General features: G+C 28.1%; 2 protein-coding genes and 1 long non-coding RNA gene across 6 annotated transcripts; 2 read left to right on the top strand and 1 right to left on the bottom strand.

Moving 5' to 3' along the window:
• Positions 1–19,558, top strand: LOC126896801 (uncharacterized). Of its 4 annotated transcripts, none has more exons than XR_007701953.1 (5): positions 1–162; positions 11,081–11,151; positions 15,433–16,993; positions 17,051–17,537; positions 18,848–19,558. It is a non-coding gene; the product is annotated as an uncharacterized LOC126896801 (long non-coding RNA). The 4 variants fall into 4 exon arrangements; XR_007701954.1 differs by lacking the exon at positions 1–162 and adding an exon at positions 8,803–9,404; XR_007701956.1 differs by lacking the exon at positions 1–162 and adding an exon at positions 10,400–10,580.
• LOC126896799 (uncharacterized) lies at positions 2,391–7,047 on the bottom strand. Its single transcript, XM_050669892.1, has 2 exons — positions 6,885–7,047; positions 2,391–3,177 (listed from the first exon to the last, which is right to left on the bottom strand). Exons 1-2 carry the CDS (start codon positions 6,934–6,936, stop codon positions 2,546–2,548), a joined length of 684 nt encoding a protein of 227 aa, XP_050525849.1. The 5' UTR covers positions 6,937–7,047; the 3' UTR covers positions 2,391–2,545.
• Positions 19,559–19,929: 371 nt separating the features above from the next.
• LOC126894642 (uncharacterized) lies at positions 19,930–20,772 on the top strand. Its single transcript, XM_050665803.1, has one exon. It carries the CDS (start codon positions 19,930–19,932, stop codon positions 20,770–20,772), a length of 843 nt encoding a protein of 280 aa, XP_050521760.1.
• Positions 20,773–22,848: the final 2,076 nt, after the last annotated feature.

Below are 22,848 nucleotides of genomic sequence, written 5' to 3'. Positions count from 1 at the left end.
TGTAGTGTACACAAAATTTTTTATTAGATGTTTTTAGTTTTAAAAATTAACTCTCAAGAACATGACTTAACACTTGATTAAATATATTAACATTATTAATGAAAACATAATTAATACAAAGTAACAATAAGTCTGCATCAGAACTCAAAATACATTTAGGAGGTAAAAATTTAGTTTGAAAAATCAATTCTTTTAGTGATTGAAAGAAGAATTAATTGAATTAAAAAGAATAATTATTATTAATTATTACTAAATTTAAAATCTTCTTTCATTTAATTTATATTTAATACTTATAAGTAAAATATTGCTTTAGAATATGACATTACAGATATTTACAAATTTAAACATAGTACCGAATGTAAGTGTTTTTATTGATAACAATTTTTGTTATTAGTTTTGTAAAAATCGATTTGTTTATTAATCAAACAAATTAAAACCTTCATAGGTAGATCATTTTATGGTTATTCATTTGATGAATTACTATACCATTGTTCTGATATTGAGATACGTTCAAGAACTAATTTTGATAATGTATTGCCACTCAATCCCAAATTTTTAAATTGGTTTAAATTAATTGAATAAATTTAATGAATTATATTTTTTTGCTTCGCAAAACATATATGAATTTATTTTAAATAGATGGAACTGTTAATATTTTTAGAGGTTCATTGAACGAAAAGTTAACCGAGATCCTACATTCCATTTTAAAATAAGCTGGACACCTATTGAAGAAATTAAAGAATGTATCTCATTAACATACAGATTGGAATTTTCTAATTTGGGACAGCCGACTCTTAAAATTTTTCTTCATGACAATGATGCATCATTAATTCTTATATCTCATATATTTCAAAAGGCGGTTAGATAACATATTGCACTTAATCTCACAAATTTTATAATTATATCAAAATATATGTTTTTATGTTGAATATACAGGGTGATTTATTTATCATAACCCACTCAATTACTTACAGAATAATAATAATTTCAACATTTTTTTTTTTTATTTATTATCTTTAGTTACATATTATTCTTGAATTATTAACTATGTAATAATTTTTAAGTTTATCCCTTATGCCTGGTAAGGATGTCAACTTTATTTTTGTAAATAGGAACACATATTTTGAATTAAATAAAATGTTTGAGTTTTAATTTAATAGTAAATAGCATTTTAATTTTTAGTGTAACTTTATTTGTTTATTAGATATAAATAATTAAAGTTTCAAATTTTACATGTGTAATACACAATGGATTACAAATACAGGTAGCTAATTGATTTTTTATGACATTGCTATCACAGTCACAGATTGTTTATTATCAATTATGAATATCAATAGATATACTTTCTGTATTGTCAGTTGGTGTATTTATAAACTCACAACAATGTGCCTTACTACATTTGATAATAACAATGCTGTGTATATGCAAATATGGATGTCATAAAAACCAACTAATTAGATAAAATTTTAACTCATAAGGAATACTTAATATATGTGGTGTCACCAAGACAATGAGATTGCAAAATAACATAGTTCAACAATTTTTTTGTTTATGTAAAAAAATTAGTTTCATACCTAAATTTTTATCTTAGTAAGATTAGAAACAATTAACAAAAAAAAGTTATTATTTTGTCAACAACTCGTTGGAAATGTATTTTTTATCAATTTACTAAAAATTAAAATACAACAGTTGTATAAATTATATGTGAAAACATTTATTACATGTAATTATTAAAACGATGAAAAGAGAATAGACTTAGCGCTGATTAATAGTACATACAAACTTCAAAATGCTATATAAACGTAACTACTGAATTAAAATAAGAGTTTTTGGTATTAAAATTTTTCTTTAAAACTTGTTAATTCTTTAAACAAAGACCAGCAAATGATGGTTAAAAACAATAAGAATAACAAATATATAATAATAATAAGAATAACAAAAGGATGAAAAGAGAATAGACTTAGCGCTGATTTATAGTACATGACTAATTTCGTTTATACATTTGGCCGTAACTTTTAATATAAAGATTTTTGTTTTGAAGCTCTATATGATAAATTATACTAATTATAATTTTATAATATAACTAACGATAGAAAATTTAAAACAATACTTGTAAAATGTATTAAATCAGCATCAGTAAGAAAAACTTAAAAAAAAAATAAATGGACATGGAACATTTAAAAGTTGTAAATTAGATAAAATATTAACTCATAATCAATTAAAAATTTAGTAAAAATCATTATTTTTAAGGAATACTTAATATATGGGGTGTTACCAAGACAATAAGAATGAAAATTAACATGGTTAAAAAACTTTTTAATTTATGTAAAAAAATTAGTATCATACCTAAATTTTTATCTCACTAAGATTTGAAATAATTAACAAAATAGTTATTTTTTATCACAAACTCGTTGGAAATGTATTTTTTATCAATTTACTAAAAATTAAAATACAACAGTTGTATAAATTATATGTGAAAACATTTATTACATGTAATTATATCATTTACAAATCAATATTTCCATATATAAATATAAAGTATTTTTTAAGCATTCTCTGGTATTGTAAATTCTAATTTAGCATTAAAAATCATTTTATTAAATTCATCCATTGCGTCTTCTATTTTTAAATTAACTACTTGAAACGACATTATATTGTTTTTGACTTCTGGAGAAAGTACAGATAAATCAGAAGTTAAATATTTACTAGATAATTCGCTAAATGTTTTGTTTTGTCCATCAATATTATCAGGATACAGCTGGTTAATAGCACAATTAGCTATAGTATTTAACCCTGTATAAAATTGCATTTTATTGTTTGCTAATGATTTTGCGGTTGTATTAATCCATTTAAGCATTGGTATTTCAATATCAAAATTATTAAAAAACGAATCAATTTTCTGTATGATTTGAATCACTTTCTTTATTACTTCGTTGGCTCTAAGTTTGTATATTAAAAATCCACCAAAGTATGTAATTATAAATAAATACTTACACGACCTTTGTATTATTGCTGTTCTGTAATTTTTATTATAATAATCTTGTTTTTGATATTTGATTATATTACCCAATGTATTACAATTATTTCCATTTCCAATAGGTTCATTTTTCATAGAATTCCAGTTTGGATACGAATTACTTTCAAAGGATAAGTTCATTGATAGAACAAAATGATTACCTATTACCATAAGAATAATAAAGCTGAATATCAATTTCATTTTTTCATGCATAAACAATAACTGAAGTTTTGAAAATATAGTACAGCGAGTGTAAAAATTCTGGGACTTATAGAACTTGATGAATTACTTTAGTGATACAATCATGTAAAAAGCAACTAGTACATAAGTTTATATACAAATAGTTTATGTAATTAATATAATTTATTTGATGGATGTTCAAATATAGAAAAATTTTAAATATATATTTTTAGAATAAAAAAAAAAGTCTCAATTTTAATCAGTAAATACTAAAATATTTAATAATTTAAAATATCTATCGGAATTTTTAAAAAAAATGTTTCTATATAATCGATTTTTTTTAAAAATAAGTGTTATACAATTATTCAAAAATAGATAATATTTTGTACCTGACAACTTAATTTTTAATATCAGTTAAATATTTTAAGTGAAAGAAGTTTTTTCTATGGCTTCGAAAACGTAAAACCTTAAAACTTACTACTAACCTATCATACTTTTATAAAATAAAACATTGAAAAATTAATTAATGCTAGAAAAATTACTCAACGATGTCCGATTAAAAAAAAAAAAAATTATTGAAAGATCTTGACTACGTCATTCTAAGGAAATTATTTACAGACGAGGAAAATTTTTTTAGCACACAGTCAGCGTTTAAAATTTTTATCAAAAACTCTAATTTCCGCCAACGTTTATTGATTTAAAATTGAAATTTTTTCTACAAAGATAGATTCTAAACCTGTTGATTACCATGTTATGACCTTTTTTTAAGTCCACGTGCATAGTTTCTTAGTATGATATAATTTTACTTTGGGAATATTAATTTTGTTTAAATTTTATTTTAGTTTTCATTAAAAACACGATAGTTAAAGATTGTTTTTAATGATTTTTAAAAACAATTTGCTGTGAAACTTAAAATTAACTTTGCTATCTGCTATTATAATTATGGATATCAATAGATATACTTTCTGTATTGTCTTGTGCCTTACTACCTTTGATAATAACAATGCTGTGTACATACAAGTATGGCTGTCATGAAAAACCAATTAGCTAACTAATTATAATCCCTTAAGTATTATACATGTAAAGTTTAAAACTTTAAATATTTATATCTAATTAACAATTAAAGTGTTTAAAAGCTTAATAAGTTCGAAAGATTTTTGGGAAAGTTTTGAATCAATACGTATAAATAAGAACAAACGAGTATCTAGTGTTAGATGAAAATTTAAAATATGACCTTACCGTTGTGATTGTGCAAGTAATGCACATGTAATCATGTATTGCACAAATTACACAAATCTAGCGATTTTAAATGCGTTTATTATAGTTAAATAGGGCTAGCTTAAAAAATATTTATTTTTTATTATAAATAGTTTTTAATTATTTTGTACTATCCTGACAGATATTATCAATACATTAATATTTTTATCTTAATGCCAATGCAACACGTCAATAATAGTGTAAAAAAAGTTTTTTGTTGTTTTATACAAGTTTATAATTTCGGTCTTGCGTCTTTTCTCAAATAATTGATTCATATCATGATACCTTACATTATTTATTTTTATGTTTATATTTATTATTTATTTAATAGGAATCAAATTATTAATTCTATTTATAAGTTTACCGTAAAATTAATTCAAAAATATTAATTAAACACTTAATAATTTATTCTTATTATTTATGTTTTTTTATATATTTATACATACTTCAATACAAAGAATTAATATATCCATTATTTATGTTATTTATCATGACTTTGTGACTATTACTTTACGATGTGAAAGTAAATGTTTGAAACAAAACATTTATAATATAATATAATTTTATATTAAAATAATTTATTCAATATAAAAAGAATAGCTCAATGTGCAGATTCTAACAGTTAATTTTTTTTTATTATAAAATTTAATTGTTCTTTATTTTCAACATATATTTTATAATAAAAATGATACTTTTTAAAATTCTTAAATCCTTTTGTATAAAATAATTGGTAAATATTATATTATAGATATTTTTAAACTATTTAAATTAAACTACATTATTTAATTTAAATTACAAATAGTGAAAATAAACAAAATGGTATAGATATTTTGATCAGAGTTTATCAAGGTTTACAAAATCTCGATTGTTTGTAACGTAAATTTATTTTTAGTTGAACTTAGAATGAATTTTTTTTTTGTAAAATAGTACTGTTACCAGTAAATAATGTAATAAGTGTTTACTTCTGTACTTTGCATAATATGAATTAACATTTGATACCATAGAAAAATTGTAAAAAAAATCAAAATTTAACAAACTTCAAAATGCTATATAAACGTAACTACTGAATTAAAATAAGAGTTTTTGGTATTAAAATTTTTCTTTAAAACTTATTAATTCTTTAAACAAAGACCAGCAAATGATGGTTAAAAACAATAAGAATAACAAATATATAATAATAATAAGAATAACAAAAGGATGAAAAGAGAATAGACTTAGCGCTGATTTATAGTACATGACTAATTTCGTTTATACATTTGGCCGTAACTTTTAATATAAAGATTTTTGTTTTGAAGCTCTATATGATAAATTATACTAATTATAATTTTATAATATAACTAACGATAGAAAATTTAAAACAATACTTGTAAAATGTATTAAATCAGCATCAGTAAGAAAAACTTAAAAAAAAAATAAATGGACATGGAACATTTAAAAGTTGTAAATTAGATAAAATATTAACTCATAATCAATTAAAAATTTAGTAAAAATCATTATTTTTAAGGAATACTTAATATATGGGGTGTTACCAAGACAATAAGAATGAAAATTAACATGGTTAAAAAACTTTTTAATTTATGTAAAAAAATTAGTATCATACCTAAATTTTTATCTCACTAAGATTTGAAATAATTAACAAAATAGTTATTTTTTATCACAAACTCGTTGGAAATGTATTTTTTATCAATTTACTAAAAATTAAAATACAACAGTTGTATAAATTATATGTGAAAACATTTATTACATGTAATTATATCATTTACAAATCAATATTTCCATATATAAATATAAAGTATTTTTTAAGCATTCTCTGGTATTGTAAATTCTAATTTAGCATTAAAAATCATTTTATTAAATTCATCCATTGCGTCTTCTATTTTTAAATTAACTACTTGAAACGACATTATATTGTTTTTGACTTCTGGAGAAAGTACAGATAAATCAGAAGTTAAATATTTACTAGATAATTCGCTAAATGTTTTGTTTTGTCCATCAATATTATCAGGATACAGCTGGTTAATAGCACAATTAGCTATAGTATTTAACCCTGTATAAAATTGCATTTTATTGTTTGCTAATGATTTTGCGGTTGTATTAATCCATTTAAGCATTGGTATTTCAATATCAAAATTATTAAAAAACGAATCAATTTTCTGTATGATTTGAATCACTTTCTTTATTACTTCGTTGGCTCTAAGTTTGTATATTAAAAATCCACCAAAGTATGTAATTATAAATAAATACTTACACGACCTTTGTATTATTGCTGTTCTGTAATTTTTATTATAATAATCTTGTTTTTGATATTTGATTATATTACCCAATGTATTACAATTATTTCCATTTCCAATAGGTTCATTTTTCATAGAATTCCAGTTTGGATACGGATTACTTCTAAATATTAACTTCATTGATAGAACAAAATGATTACCTACTACCATAAGAATAATAAAGCTGAATATCAATTTCATTTTTTCATGCATAAACAATAACTGAAGTTTTGAAAATATAGTACAGCGAGTGTAAAAATTCTGGGACTTATAGAACTTGATGAATTACTTTAGTGATACAATCATGTAAAAAGCAACTAGTACATAAGTTTATATACAAATAGTTTATGTAATTAATATAATTTATTTGATGGATGTTCAAATATAGAAAAATTTTAAATATATATTTTTAGAATAAAAAAAGAAGTCTCAATTTTAATGAGTAAATACTAAAATATTTAATAATTTAAAATATCTATCGGAATTTCAAAAAAATGTTTTATATAATCGATTTGTTTTAAAAATAAGTATTAGTTAATTATTCAAAAATACATAATATTTTGTACCTGACAACTTAATTTTTAATATCAGTTAAAAATTTTAAGTGAAAGAAGTTTTTTCCATGGCTTCAAAAACTTTATGTTCTTTATTTTCAACATATATTTGTTCAAAATATTTTAGAAGATGAAGATTTTAACAAACATAAAATTAACATATATAATATAAAGAGTTATAAGAGTTATCAATGTGTCTCAAGGTTAATCAAAATTCTCATTGCTAATTATACCATTAGCACTATTCATATTCGTTAAAAATGTATATTTAGATACTATATCTAGACTCTCATAAATTTTAAGTCTCTCTTAGTCAATTTACTAATTAAAAAAAAATGTTATCGGTTATTATAATAAAATCAACTAAATAGGACAGAAAGATAAACAATTTGACTTTAAAGTGGTGGGGTAGAAGAGGTCTGTATCATAAACTACTTATTATAAATATAGCAAAATATATCCTCTTATCTATAATTATAACATAATAAGTCGAGGAACAGAGGTCACAAGCATAAATATTGAATAATAAATAAATGTTAAGCATGTTAAAATAAATACACATTCTCACGGAGGCGTTTAATGATAGTGATGATAATCACTGTTAGATTTCAATCTATACTGATGATCACTATGTCAGACTTTTTTATTCTAAGTCCCGACTGTATTGGGTTTTTGTATTTTGAAATAGTAAGAATTTCATGATTCCTTTAAACTACATTAATTCCAAATAGCTGAAAATGAGTGACATCACTTCAGGTATGAATTTTTTAGGAAATGCTTATCTATAAAAACTTATCTATAAAATGGCTATTTTAAAATCTTAAAAATAATTAAAAAAAAAAAATTGATTTTTAAAATATTTTTTTAATTGCGAAAAATAACATAAAATATATTTTAAATGTAGTTCTATATTGTAAAAATTGATTAAAAAAAAAAAGCATAAAATGTTATGTAGATCATAAGTTATATGAATTGTCAGTTAGATTCGTTCCACCTGTATATATATATTTAAACGTAAGAAAAATAGTTAATTGCAATGTTTTATATACAGATATTTCATTAGAAAGAGTCTCTACGACTAATATCGTCGAGTTATCATTATATTACACTAAGTGTTAGTATTGATTCTCTAAACATCATTGGTCATTATAAATAAAAATCTATTTATTACCAAATAGTTTACAAGGTATGTTAATAACTATTCAATTATTAAATTTTATTATAAATTAATGAAAAAGAAAAATATACACAATTATTTCTTAACTACATCTCGCGAAATAATTTTGAAAATATAATGTCAATCAATTTTTTTAATTTACAATTATAATAATTCTTAATTAAGGGAAATGAAAAAATAATCATTTATTTATATAATGCGCAAATACTATAAATCGATAAGCGCTACTGGTTTGTAGCAATGAATTAAAATTTATATATTATTTGATTAATTTATTAACATGATAATGTTACCCTCTTTTAGTAATAAGTACGCTTTTTCTGATCGCTATTGTAATATTCCAGATGGAATATTACAAAATCAATACCTCTTTCATTTCTCAGATCACAGAAAAGAATACGCTTACACTATTACACATTTAATTCTGACTTTTGAAAAATATAAAGTAGTCATGAGTCATTGTCTTTCTCGGCGTCTTCAAGACACCACAAAAATATTAAAAAAGGGAAATTAACAATAATAACTCTTTTGCGTTTATTGGAAAACGGACTGATGACTAAATGTGTCAATAAAAAACCATGAAACATTCGAGTCGCCCAATCTCCGTTTATGCCGTTCGTGGCACATTGTATAAGAGCTGAAGACTCTGTTTTTCCTCTTACTCTCTTATCTCTTTTTTTCACTCAACAATCTCTGTAATCAAGTAACTCTATAAGATTATTCCCTACGTACTATAGTGTATTCTTTTTACTGTGTCTCTATAGTCTTAACATTTTTTACTAAGTATAAAACGTACATTTGTTAAAATAACTAACACTTTGCTTAAAAATATATGAGCTTAAATAATTCCCCTATAATTCTCTTTTATTAACTTACGTACTATAATTTTAAACAACACTTAAAAACTACAAGTCAACAAACGAGAATCTATCATCATCAGTGGATATCAGGTAAGAATATTTTTAACACACTAATTACACTAATCAAGTAATAACTAGAAAGTACTTATTATGTCTTTACGGATGATGCCATTATCATCCTTCTATATTAATACCATCCCCATCAACTTTATTTTTATTTATTACACTATTTACATTCAAACAGCTGTAAGTTGTTGGAAAAAAAAATAATAAGCAAACGTTCATTTTTTAATTGAATAAATCTGACAATTAAAAAAAAAAATATGAGGTTGCTATTTTGAAATCGAAAATTTATACGAGTAAGAGTATATGTAATTAATTTTTCGTGTGAATATGCTCAATAAAGAATTTTTAAAAAACAATAATTGTTACAAAAATAAAATAATGAATAGCTCTTAATATTTCCAAATATATTTCATGAGATGTAGTTAATTAATCACCATTTTCTTCTTCCTCGCCTTAATCCCAACTACATGTATACATTATTTAAAAATATTTGAACAGCAATAGAAGAAATTTTAGGAAGCATTATGTGACCAAATTCAGAAATTAAATATATAAATGGAATTAATCACATAATTCAGATAGACAATCTGCAGTTGAGAACAGTTTACAAAGTTGGCACAATATTAATAACAGAAGATAGAAACTTTAATAAAGAAGATATTATAACAGCTAACTATACAACATTATGCCATAGTTATAGTATACACATTTAAAACTATACCGGTTTTATTATACCTAATGTTTATTTTTTTTTTGCATACAACTTAGTTTAAATGGCATTTAAGAAAACGGATTAAATTAAAACTTTCATGATATAGACATAAATTTATAAACCTAAAATTTGATTAGAATTTGGTTGTTGCTAAAAAAATTGTAACATTAGCTAAACAAAATTTATGACTAATTTTTTTTTTGTACTATTACTCAAAAAATTGTATTCATCATTTTATATTTACATTATTGCATTATGTGATGGTGTCACGTTACCAATATCGTGAGAATTATTTTAATAAAATACAGACAGCATGTCCGCTGTCTGAGACTGATGAATTAACAAATAATATTTATTGTCAATTTGGCAATAGTTCTAATTATTATAAAAACCCAAAAGACCTAACCATCGTGGTCAGTCGACTCCAGTGCCTTGTGTCATTCATCAGCCTCAGTACTCGGTTGCCGCTGTCCGGCTTACTGCTTAAAGTAAAGTCTTTGTTTATTCTTTCATAAACCTATCTACTCTCTTCCACAACATTTCAGAGTACTTGTGTCTTGCACTTGGTCTGCACTTTATACTCGGCTACCCGTTCTCTCTTTGAAGTACTCGTGTCTTGCACTTCATCTGCACCTCATACCTAGGTGTTACCCTGATTCCCTTCCTATAACAACAGCCTTTCGACACCCACAGCTAACCCGGAGTGTCAGCCGAGCACGGTGACTGCTGTACGACAACACGCACGTGAATACCTAGACAGCAGGCACCACTTCCTCATATTCTTCACACTAACGATTACATTTACGCTTTTATTTTATTGTGTTACGACAATTAGAAGTTGCCCCTTAAAATATTCAGTCGACTTTATTACAAATAATCTTTATTGAAAAATTTGCGATTTCAAATTTTTGGAAACGTTACCAGTTATGTATAATAAAGTCTCTTCCTCATACGTTTCCAAACAATTAAAATAAACCTTTTGTTACAGAACCAAAAGAAATAGAATATGGTCTTGAACTCACTCTCGGTATCAATAGCACTGAAGCTAATTGGAAAAATGTATGTATATAGAATTACCTTATATAAAAATTTATGTGAATTAATATTATACTTTTTATAAATTACCTCCAAATTCAATTATTTACTATAATTAAATATAATAATGCTAAATCATTCAATGTATAAATGTAACAAAAAAAATTACCTATTGAATGGAAAAATAAAATATTTAAATTTGTTTCTTTAAAGAAAATTTAATATGAAATTAAATTTTTAGTAATTATAATAAATTTAATCAAAATATCTCGGAGATTAAATGAATATTGGTGCTGCAACATACCAAAATATTATTAAAATGTTTAAAAAAGTTGAAATCAATTTAGTGAAAAGTTTTGTAAGTAATTATTAAAATAGTCTACAATTAATGTATTCAAATGTTAATCCAGTATATACGTTAAGGTAGATCAAAAAATATCTATCTTCGAAATTTTAATGAGACCATTTTAACTTTATTATATACATTAAAATAGCCATTTTATGAAAATTAGAGATTTTTAAAAAAAATTTTACTAGTTGCTCAATGTGTTATTAGTATTTTGACCAAAAAACGACCCCTGTTATTCAATTTTTGATCAAATATTATGATTAATATATCAAAAGAGTTTGTAAAATACAGTAGAATACAAATTTTTTAGTTTCAAAATTTTGAGTCTTAACTTAATAGTATGGATATCATAATTAGAGTCATTATATGAAATATTTCTAGTAGGTCCAAGTAAGCATACAATTTTTTTATACAGTTTGACTGGTATTAATTTATATTATAAGTAGTAAAAATTCTTAACTAATCATAAAAAATGATATCTTTTAGCTTCGATACGAAACTGAGAAGATATTAATTTTACTATGAAGTGCTTTTTTTGTGTCTGTTACCACTTTTTCTCAGCTCTCACCGAACGGATTTCTTTCAATGATACGTCAAAAGATCACAAATCGTATCTAGTCGAAGACATTACCCTCAAAAATTGAAAAAAAATCCCTCGTTCCCCGTAAATGGGGGAAACCTCCAAAAAAATTACAAATTTAAAAATCGCTAATTTTCGAAAAATTTTCTATTTTTTTTACTAAAAACTGCCGTAACTTTTTCAAAAATGAACATACCAATATAATTTTTTTTTTATAGATGCTTGATGTCTTTACCTATCACTTGGTATATTTTTTTTGTAAATTTGACCTTTTTTCTGCCTACAAAGGGGGATTTAAAATGACAACTTTTTCACAAAAAATTAACTTTTTCAACTTAATTTTTGAAAATGTTCCGGAAGGTCTGACACTTTTAATTTTGAAAAAATTTGACCTTTGGACTTTTCTTCACGGCGAAAATGGCTACCGAATGCTATTTTCGTGTGAAAATTCTAGATTTTATTATTCATATTATATTTAACTTTATAATGCTATGACATATTGAAAAGTGTATGGATCAACATTATTTTTTTATGAGAAATACTATATTTTAATAATCCCTTTTTCATTCGACATACTTTATCTTAATCGAGATATTAAGGAACCAGCAGATCAAGTAGCTTTTGGAATAAAACATCAATTTTTTTTAAATTAAACACTATCTAAATATTTGCATCGAAACGTTTATTTTTGATAGTGATTTTAATCACTGTCACATATCATTATACTTGATCCAACTATACCACGTCACAACTGTGCCGCGACCCCCCCTGTGCTGGGTTTTTTTTTTACATTTTTATGTTAAAGTATAGTGCAAAAAGTTTGAAAGAATGTGGTATCGAAGAATATTTATTAGTACTCATGTATCATTCAAAGTTTAATAAAAATCTTAAAGAAGTAGAAATTGCTTATAGTAAATCGACTTCATACATATTTAAACATTGTATCTCGGCATTTACTTATTCTGTTAAAATAAGAGGATTTACAGTTCTTGGTCCAATGAGACAGAAATTAAATCTACAACCTCAATTCTAATGGTAATTTTTGAGACACTATCAAGGTTGGGCTTTATTAGAATTTTTTACAAGTTAAAATGTTAGTTAAGTAACTCGTTACTTTTTTAACAACTTAACTTTTATTTAACTTGTTACTCTTTACCCTGAATAACATTAAATTAAAGTACTTTACAATAATACAAAAATAAAGTTGAATTTTTTCCAGCTACTTTTAACATTATTAAGTTAAAAACATATATGAGTTAATATACGACTTAACATAGTGTTTTTAAAATTAACTTAACTATAATAAGTTAAAAAATGTGCCCAACCTTGATAATTACAATGTACAAACTACAATAAGTTTAATAATATTTTCAAAGTAACATCTTCAAATTTGTAGGTAAATAAGTATTTTAGTTGTTATTGTCAATAGTAAATTACAGTTTACAATAACATTTAGTATAACTTAATCGACTTAGTGCTAAATACTCAATATATAATAAAGATAGATGCTGTAACTATTGGATATGAGTATGATAGATATAATCAAAATATGATTTATGCAATAACGGCATCTACATGTAATGATAAAAATTTATTCATATTTATGAAATTTTTATAAACTTAAAAATATAATATAAGCCAAAAAATATTTAACTCTAAAAGCCGAAAAACTGCTAAAAAACCATGTATACATATTTAATGAATAATTTTAATATAATCACATATATAAGGAAGTAATTTTCGGTTGGGGTGTCTGTATATGTTTAGCGTTGATGATGGTAAAATTGTTTCTGAATACGTATACGCGATTTTTTATTATTTAATGATGCCTTTTAAGTTAGAAATTTATAATATAGTTTTGTTAAATTTAATATTTTAAATATAATAATTTTAACTACGAGTGTTCAATTTTTATTTATTAATTTTTTATTAGAAGATAATTAAGGCTTCAACTACTAAGATTATTAGTCTACAAAGAATACAATACATTTCTTAAAAGTTCAATTTTTATTTTTCGAATGGCTCCACGATGCGATTGAAGACACACATAGACATTGGGTTATGTTCAGTAATTACACAGTGAATTATTTTTTAATTTTTTATAATACACATTTTTAAAAAATTTCCTCTTACGAACATCGTCTTCCTTGGCAGAAAGAATCTTTTCAGACAATTCAGATTACTCATACTTAAATACTCTTACTAATTAAAAATCAGTCGATTTTAAAAATCACAATAAAAATAAATTAACTATATCACTATACTGCATATATACTACATACTACTACATATTATATAATATATTAATTACACATTTCCTTTATAGTACCAGATATTGCACCAGTTATAGATATTAACAATCCCTTAATCGTTACTAACCAAACAATTCTTATTAAATGGTACATGGACAAGTTAAATGGTTTCTATAACTATAATTGAACAATTATAATTAATACAAGTTGAACTATTAAAAAGTTACTGATTTTATAATTATTTACTGTATAATTTATAATAATCTGCTTAGTTTTTTATTTTATAGTGTTAAATGTACTATTACTGTTTTTCAAAAATTCTTAGTCAATTTTAGAAAGTTTTCAAGTAAACTTTATACTATTATAGTGTGAATTAATGATTTCAATTTTCGAAAAAAAAAAATTGAATATTTGATTAAACTTTTCATTAAATATTTCATAAACTGGTGAACATTTTAAAATTTTAAATGTAAACTTGAATATTTATAAAATTAGTCGCTTAAAATTTATTAATATTAAAAAAATGTTAGACGTGTTCAATATTATTTTCAGATCCAGTTAACGCGCAATTATTAATAATTTTAGAACTTTTTACTGAAAATAATTTCTTAGGTAAAATGTAGAGTGATATAAATCTAGGATAAAAAAAAATTATTTAGCTAAATATTATTTTACTTAAGCCAATACCCTCAAAAATTTAAAAAATTTCCCTCGTACCCCGTTAATGGATGAAATCTTCAAAAAAATTACAAATTTAAAAATCGCTTAATTTCAAATTTTTTTCAATTTTTTTTACTTGAAACTGCCATAACTTTTTAAAAAATTACCAAATCATAATAATTTTTCTTTATGGGTCATTCCATGTGAAATCACCTAAAGTGTGTGCTGGTATAGTTCAGAAATTTGTGAAATTTATATCATAGATTTCTTAAAGATCATTGACAACAAAAATAATTTTTTATCGCAATATAATTCTTTAAACAAAGCAAATTATGATACTTTGGTAAAGTCTAGATCTATAAAATATTTATTTTTAATTTCTTATCATGGGTTATTGATTGTTTTTAAAGATCAATATCTATGAGTACCTTATACAGTACAATCCATTTTAATGATGATTACAGATCACGTTAATGATTTCATGACCAGAAACTATACACCTTTAAAGGATTTGGAATTAATATTAACTTTAATTTATAAAAAATATACAATAGGTGTATAACTATCTTTTGCTTAACATTTTTTTAAAATTATTTCGAATTAAAAAAATTTCTTCCTACCACCCCCTGCCACTCATCTAATGCATTGACTTCTTGTGACGTATAACTATACACTATTACTATAAAAAAAAAACCACCATAAAATATTTATTTTAAATTCTATTTTTGCACTTGTTTAAACAATTTAAAATTTTTAAGCTTATTACAATAATGAAATGAATTTAAATTTAATCAATATATAGTTTTATAAAACATTTTCAATGATTTACAAACTTATTAATCACTTAATCGAAAAATAAAAATACATTTTTTTTTTTATTTGGACAAGTCTCTTATGCAAACAATAATAAATAACTCGGTAAATGTCAAGCAAAATTAATTTTTCGCATAAAATTATGGATAACTACGCTAATATTTAAACATATTAAAAAAAAAACTATTTAAAAATTTTATTTTTCCTTGTGGATAGGGTATAAGAATACTTCCACTGCCCCTCTGCCAGTCGTAAGAGGCGACTAATGAGGTTGCGTTAGGTCGACAGCCGACGTAAAATTTTTGTCAAATAGTAGAGATGTCCTGAACGAAATTTATGTGAATTGTTCCATCTCGGATGTACGTGGGGACAACAGGTGAGAGGGAATAATGTAGTTAAAAACGGAGAAGGCCTAAGGTTATTCCTGTGTTTGACACCAGCCGGACAACTTGTGCGATAGCTGTTTACCAGTTATATGTTCAGGTCTACCCAACGCTTGTAGTGTCAATGGTGTAGGGATATCACCACTCAACTCTAGGCTGGACTCGTGTTTAAGGGGGAAAGATAGATACAAAGTAAGAATAGGTACTTGGAATGTTGGAACATTAACTGGTAGATGTAGAGAATTAGTATTGAAGAGAAGAAAAGTTAACATTTGTTGTGTGCAGGAAACTAAATGGAACGGAGAGAAATCGAGGGGAATAGGTGAGGGTTATAAAATAATATACTCAGGTAAGTCCAGTACAAAGAATGGTGTAGGGATAATGTTTATGTGTCCAGTCTGCCCTCCTGTAGTAATACGTGTGTCACTGTGTCAACCATATAAGCTTAGTTGGGGTTATAATAATAATGTAAGATTTTATCGCATATATGTGATCGTATCAGCTGCTCCCGCTACATTTTAGGCCTGACCTCAGACCTTAACAAAATAAAACAATTTGAGATAATAATAAAAAAAAATTTTATCTGAAATAAAGTTATTTGGAGAGATATTAACATCTTAGTAACAATCTCTAAATCTTCGATGTCCACGCTCCTAAAGCTTTTAAGCTTTGAAGGAGTTTCCATCACGTGGGCTCTCAATTGTCGACTACCAAGCGGGGTTCAATGAGAAATTGTATATTTTTTATAAATTAAAGTTAGTATTAATTCCAAATCCTTAAGCCCGTGTACGATCCTACAAAACCAGACCGTGGATCGTATACCAAGACAGTAAGTAATAAACGATAATAATAATAATACAATTAGTATATATGTATGTGTTTACAGTTAATGACTTGTACAGCTGGGCTATGAGTCAGTCTATACCGTACGGCGGGTTCCGGTGGTATGAACGCAAAGACGCCATAGCCGATTTAAACCGGTTGTCCGACACCGGCAGAATATTTGAAGTCGACGTATCCTATCCCCAAGAGATGCACGACGGTCATAACGATTTACCTTTTTTGCCTGAAAACAACGTACCGCCCGGATCCAAAACGACTAAACTTATGGCCACTTTGAAACCTAAACGGTGGTACATTTTGCACTATGTCAACTTAAAGCAGGCCATCGCTCACGAGCTGCCAGTCGAAAAATTAACGATAATTTGCATATATATATATATTAACATACGAGCATATTACATTTTGCAGATCCACCGCATTTAAATGTTTAAACAGAGCGTTTGACTACAATCGTATATTGCTTTAAATACGGAAATGAGGAAAAAAGTGGTCAATAACTTCAAAAAGACTTTCGATGCGAAGCTGAGCAGGTATTAATTTTACCATGATGTGTTTTTTTATTTTGTGTCTGTTACTACTTTTTCTCAGCTCTCAGTAGACCGATTTTTCTCAACGATACGTCAAAAGATCACAAATCTTATCTAGTTGAAGGCATTATTCTCAAAAATTGAACATTTTTCCCTCGTTCTCCGTAAATAGTGAAAGTCCTTCAAAAAATGACGATTTTTAAAATCAGTAAATTTCTACATTTCTTTCTAAAAATTTCCATAATTTATTGAAAAATGAACAAATTAAAATAATTTTTTTTATATTTTCCCTTTTATTTGATATCATATTTTTGAAAATCTAACCCTTTAACTGCCCACAAGAAGAGATTCAAAATAGCAACTTGTTTTTACAAAATTCAACTTAAATTTTGAAGTTCTACGGAAACACTGCGTTTTTTAAATATATGTCAAATTATAGTTTATGTTACGTTATATACATTAAAAAAACAAATTGTCTCGACGACCTATCTTCTACGTGCAAACGGCTGCCGTAGTTAAAAAACATGATATTTTTGTGTTCAAATTTTATTTTATTTTTTGTTTATTTTAAAATACTTTATAAGGGTTAGCCATAGTAACGAGTCCACCAATTTTTATAAAAGTTACATGAATCTAATTTACATTAAATATAAATTTAAACTTATTTTGATTATTTTACCTCTTCAAAGTTAAGAAAAACTTTTTTGAATTTTTTAAAACTTGAAATTTGTATAAAAAGTAGAAATTTTTCAACATAACTTTTGATAATGTTGCGGGAATACTGCGTCTTTTAAATATATGTTAAAATAAAGCTTCTGTTATGTACAAGAAGTTCAAAAAAAAAAAAAATTTCTACTGACGACCTATTCTCTATGTGCAAAGGGTAGTCGAAATAGAACAAAAAATAGGAGTTATTTTTGCTTTTGGAATAATCCACCAATTTCTTAAATTTAAACACTCTTTACAGATTTGTATCGAAGCGTTTCTTACACCCAAAGAAAAACCTCAATCAATTTTGATAGAGAAATTTTATCAAGGGTTTATGATAATGTTTTATTAATACGAACAAAATAACTATTCTTATAAATAATTATTGTTCAAGACAAGAAAAAAAAATATCATATTGATAAATATATCATAGGTTCAATAGTAATGATATATTTATCAAATTCAACAATGAATTTATTATATAGATCGAGGTTTTTCTCTGGGTGTATAATAGTGATTATAGTCACTGTCAGATATCATCTAAACTTGTCCCAACTATTGATATATATTATTTTTTCACAATACTTATACAATCGTATTTTTAGACTCTTTCATGTATATCATTCGGGCTAAAAACTATTACCGAGACTTGGTCCGGACATACTGCGTCATTGGACACGTCGAACCTGCCCAAAAATCATCCCAGCAACTCAATCGTCCGCGACAAGGTGCCTGATTTTTTTTTCGGACGAGACGGGTGATCTTATGCTTTATGAATGGGTAGCGCTTTGGTCAAAGTGCTGCGCTTACGACTTAGAGGAACGGATCAAGCCTAAAGGAATACGTAGGCATATCGTTGGAAATCATTTGACGTTGGATGACTTCAAACGGTGTCTATTCCAAGACGATGATGAGAATGACAACGACAGCGAGTTAAAACGATTTTTAGTTGGACAAAATGGCCACGCGGTCAACGAGGTTATACGTAGAGACGAACATCCACAAACATCATCGTTACCGTACACTCCGTACAGGTTCGCATTTTGTGAACAACAAAGTTAGCGGTTAATCGTCACGACGACAACCGCTAGATCTTGAAGAACAGATTCGATACGTTAGCCTACGGACATTATGCCATACCACAGTGAGAAATTTGATCTTCATTAGTTTTTATAATAATAAGATTGTAAAATTTTTTTTTGAATATTTACTATGTATATATAAAATGTAAAATATATTTTACGCAAATCATATAATTTAATTATATGTTATAGTTTTTTGTAAATATAAGTAGTGTATATTTTTAATTGTTGTTATAGTGAAATTTATTCGAGTTTATACATTTTTAAGTTTTATTGACTTATTTAGAACCATCATTTAAACCTTCTCCCGGGAAAAATTCTTAATTATATAAAAATTATGATAAACATGTGGCGGTCGAATGTTCTAGAATGTTCGGCCGCCGTCGCCTCTAGAAGATTCCTCTGACTATATAAGGGCAAGATCGTCGCTCCAGTCAATCAATCGATCAGTCAATCACTTACGCATTCTGTCTTAAACGCGCTTCGTCTCTCGCTGTTATTTGTTAGTTCGTTGTAATATAGTATAGTTGTTATTAAATCGTAAAAGTGTTTATTACTTCTATATATTACACCTCGCTACATTGGTGACCTCGACGATAACAAGTATGAACGCCGAAGAACTACGCAATCAATTGGAGGAGTTACGCCAAGAAAACGCTCGCCTTGCAGCACTACAGGCACAGCAATATCCAACAGCTTCAGTGAATCGCGTTGCCGTCAAGTTGCCACCTTTCTGGTCCGAAAGACCAAGCTTATGGTTCTCACAGGTTGACTCGCAGTTTGCAATCTCGGGAATAACAAGTGAGGAAACAAAATTTAATTATGTTGTGGCTCAGCTTGATACGCGTTACGCCGCCGAAGTAGAGGATATTATTACTAACCCACCGCCTACTGAACGCTACAAACATCTACGCGCAAAACTCGTTGAACGGTTGTCTATCTCAGAAGAACAACGTGTGCGGCAACTCATCAATGAAGAAGAACTAGGTGACCGTAAGCCATCACAGTTCTTACGACATCTCCGTTCCCTTGCCGGCACTACTACATTACAAGACAATATTTTACGTCAACTTTGGCTCCGCCGTCTACCATCACATGCACAAGCTATTTTAACCGCACAATCAGAGCTTCCTCTGGATAAGGTAGCCGAGCTGGCTGACAAAATTGTTGAAGTGCAGCCAGCCCCCTCGCAATTCGTCCATGCTGTTGCCACGACGAACAATAAAAAGGAACTCGATGTTTTAGCTGCCATTGAAGCACTCACAAAACAGGTAAGCGAATTATGTGCTAAACGCCCGCAACGTTCCCGCTCTAGGTCACGTAACCGTTCAAACGTGGAACTGACTAACGGCAAAGGATGGTGTTGGTATCATAGCACTTATGGAGAAAAGGCTGCCAAATGTAAGGCTCCCTGCAAGTATCAGGAAAACTCCAACGACAGTCAGTAGCGGCGGCAACAGACTGTCCGAACCCGAGCAGCCGCCTGTTTGTTACAGATCAAATAACAAAACGCCAATTTTTAGTCGACTCCGGTTCCGACTTATCTTGTTACCCTCAACGGCTACTACGGGAACGACGCCATGCCACCGATTACGACCTCAGCGCGGCCAACAACAGTACCATAAAAACTTACGGGACGGTCCATCTCAATTTGAATTTAGGACTTCGACGCAGTTTCCCGTGGAGTTTTATTGTCGCCGACGTGAGTACTCCTATCATTGGTTCCGACTTCATGGCATACTACCACTTGCTGCCGGATTGCCGTACCAAACGTCTTATTGATGGTGTCACAGGCTTGGCTGTGAATGGTAAGGTTTCCTCTGTAAATCAATACAGCATAAAATCAGTTGTCAACACTTCTCCTTGGGCTACACTTCTCGCAGAATTTCCGGACATCACACGTCCCACCGGATTGCCCAGGACAATAAAACATCAAACAGTGCACCACATTCTTACGACACCTGGTCAGCCAATAGCCTGCCGCCCACGCCGCTTAGCTCCAGGTAGACTAAAAATCGCCAAACAGGAATTCGCGGAAATGGTCAAGGCAGGTACCGCTAGACCTTCAAGCAGTCCGTGGTCTTCACCATTACATTTAGCACCGAAAGGGGAGAACAGCTGGCGTCCTTGTGGTGAATACCGCGCGCTGAACGCCCGAACTATACCAGACTCCTATCCAGTCAGACACATACATGATTTCTCGCACAACCTGGCTAATTGCACGCTATTTTCCACAATCGATCTGGTAAAGGCTTACCATCAAATACCTGTTAATCCGGACGATATATGCAAAACAGCCATTACCACTCCATTCGGACTTTACGAATTTCCTTTTATGACATTCGGATTGCGAAATGCTGGACAAACTTTTCAACGCTTCATAGACGAAGTTACCAATGGGTTGGACTTCTGTTATGCATATATTGATGACATTTNGAATGGGTTGGACTTTTGTTATGCATAAATTGATGACATTTTGGTATTCTCTAAATCGGAAGAGGACCACAAACAGCATTTACGCACTCTTTTCGGGAGACTTTCTGACTACGGTGTTGTCGTTAACCCGCAAAAATGTGTATTAGGTTCGGCTGAGGTGAAATTTCTAGGTTACCTAGTATCTTCTGAAGGCACCCGCCCGCCACCGGAACGCGTCGAAGCCCTACGACAGTATCCATTGCCAAAATCTATGCAAGGATTACGCCGGTTTTTGGGAATGGTAAATTTTTATCGCCGGTTTATTCCCAAAGCTGCCGACCTGCAAGCACCACTTCACGGTATTCTCAAAGGCCCGAAGACAAAAGGTTCCCAACCGATAGAATGGACTCCCGAGTTAGAAAAAGCGTTCACCACATGCAAAGAAAGTCTTGCGACCGCTACTCTTTTAGCACATCCTCATCCAGCCGCACGACTTGGACTATTCACAGACGCATCTAGCCAATCTATCGGCGCATGTCTGCAGCAGCGAGTCAATAACATCTGGCAACCCATAGCATTTTTTTCAAAGAAAATGTCGGTGAAACAAAGTGCGTGGCCTGCGTATTATCGTGAGTTGCTTGCCATCTATGAATCGGTGAAGTATTTCAGGCACATTGTCGAAGCACAACCATGTACCATTTTCACCGATCATAAGCCACTCGTATATGCTTTCACCCAACGGAGAGAAAAGATACCTCCTACGCAACTCAACCAGTTGACATTCATATCCGAATTCACCACCGACATTCAACACATTAAAGGTGATGAAAATATCGTCGCGGATACAATGTCACGCATTGAAGTTGTGTCTCTCCCGCTGGACTACCGAGCTCTTGCTGCATCTCAAGACACGGATGATGAACTCAAACATTTTACTGACAACAATTCATCTCTTCATTNGCAATTCATTTCTTCATTTGGAGAAGGTACTAGTGCCAGGATCTTCAGCCTATATTTATTGCGACACGTCAACGGAACGCCCACGACCATTTTTGCCACAACGATTCCGGCGTCACGCATTTGATCAGTTACACAACCTTAGTCACCCC

Source organism: Daktulosphaira vitifoliae, unplaced genomic scaffold (assembly GCF_025091365.1).
Source record: "Daktulosphaira vitifoliae isolate Bord-2020 unplaced genomic scaffold, ASM2509136v1 Scaffold_1, whole genome shotgun sequence".
Taxonomy (NCBI): domain Eukaryota; kingdom Metazoa; phylum Arthropoda; class Insecta; order Hemiptera; family Phylloxeridae; genus Daktulosphaira; species Daktulosphaira vitifoliae.
Note: the sequence above shows the minus strand (reverse complement) of the source record. Positions and strands in the feature narration are given on the sequence as shown.

Bases quoted from the DNA above. Each gene is read 5' to 3' on its own strand.
- LOC126894642 (XM_050665803.1), top strand. From the start codon at position 19,930: ATGAACGCCGAAGAACTACGCAATCAATTGGAGGAGTTACGCCAAGAA.
- LOC126896799 (XM_050669892.1), bottom strand. From the start codon at position 6,936: ATGCATGAAAAAATGAAATTGATATTCAGCTTTATTATTCTTATGGTA. The intron at 3,178-6,884 runs GTAATCATTTTG...TTATGGTAATAG, and splicing joins TATTATTCTTATGGTAGTAG to GTAATCATTTTGTTCTATCA.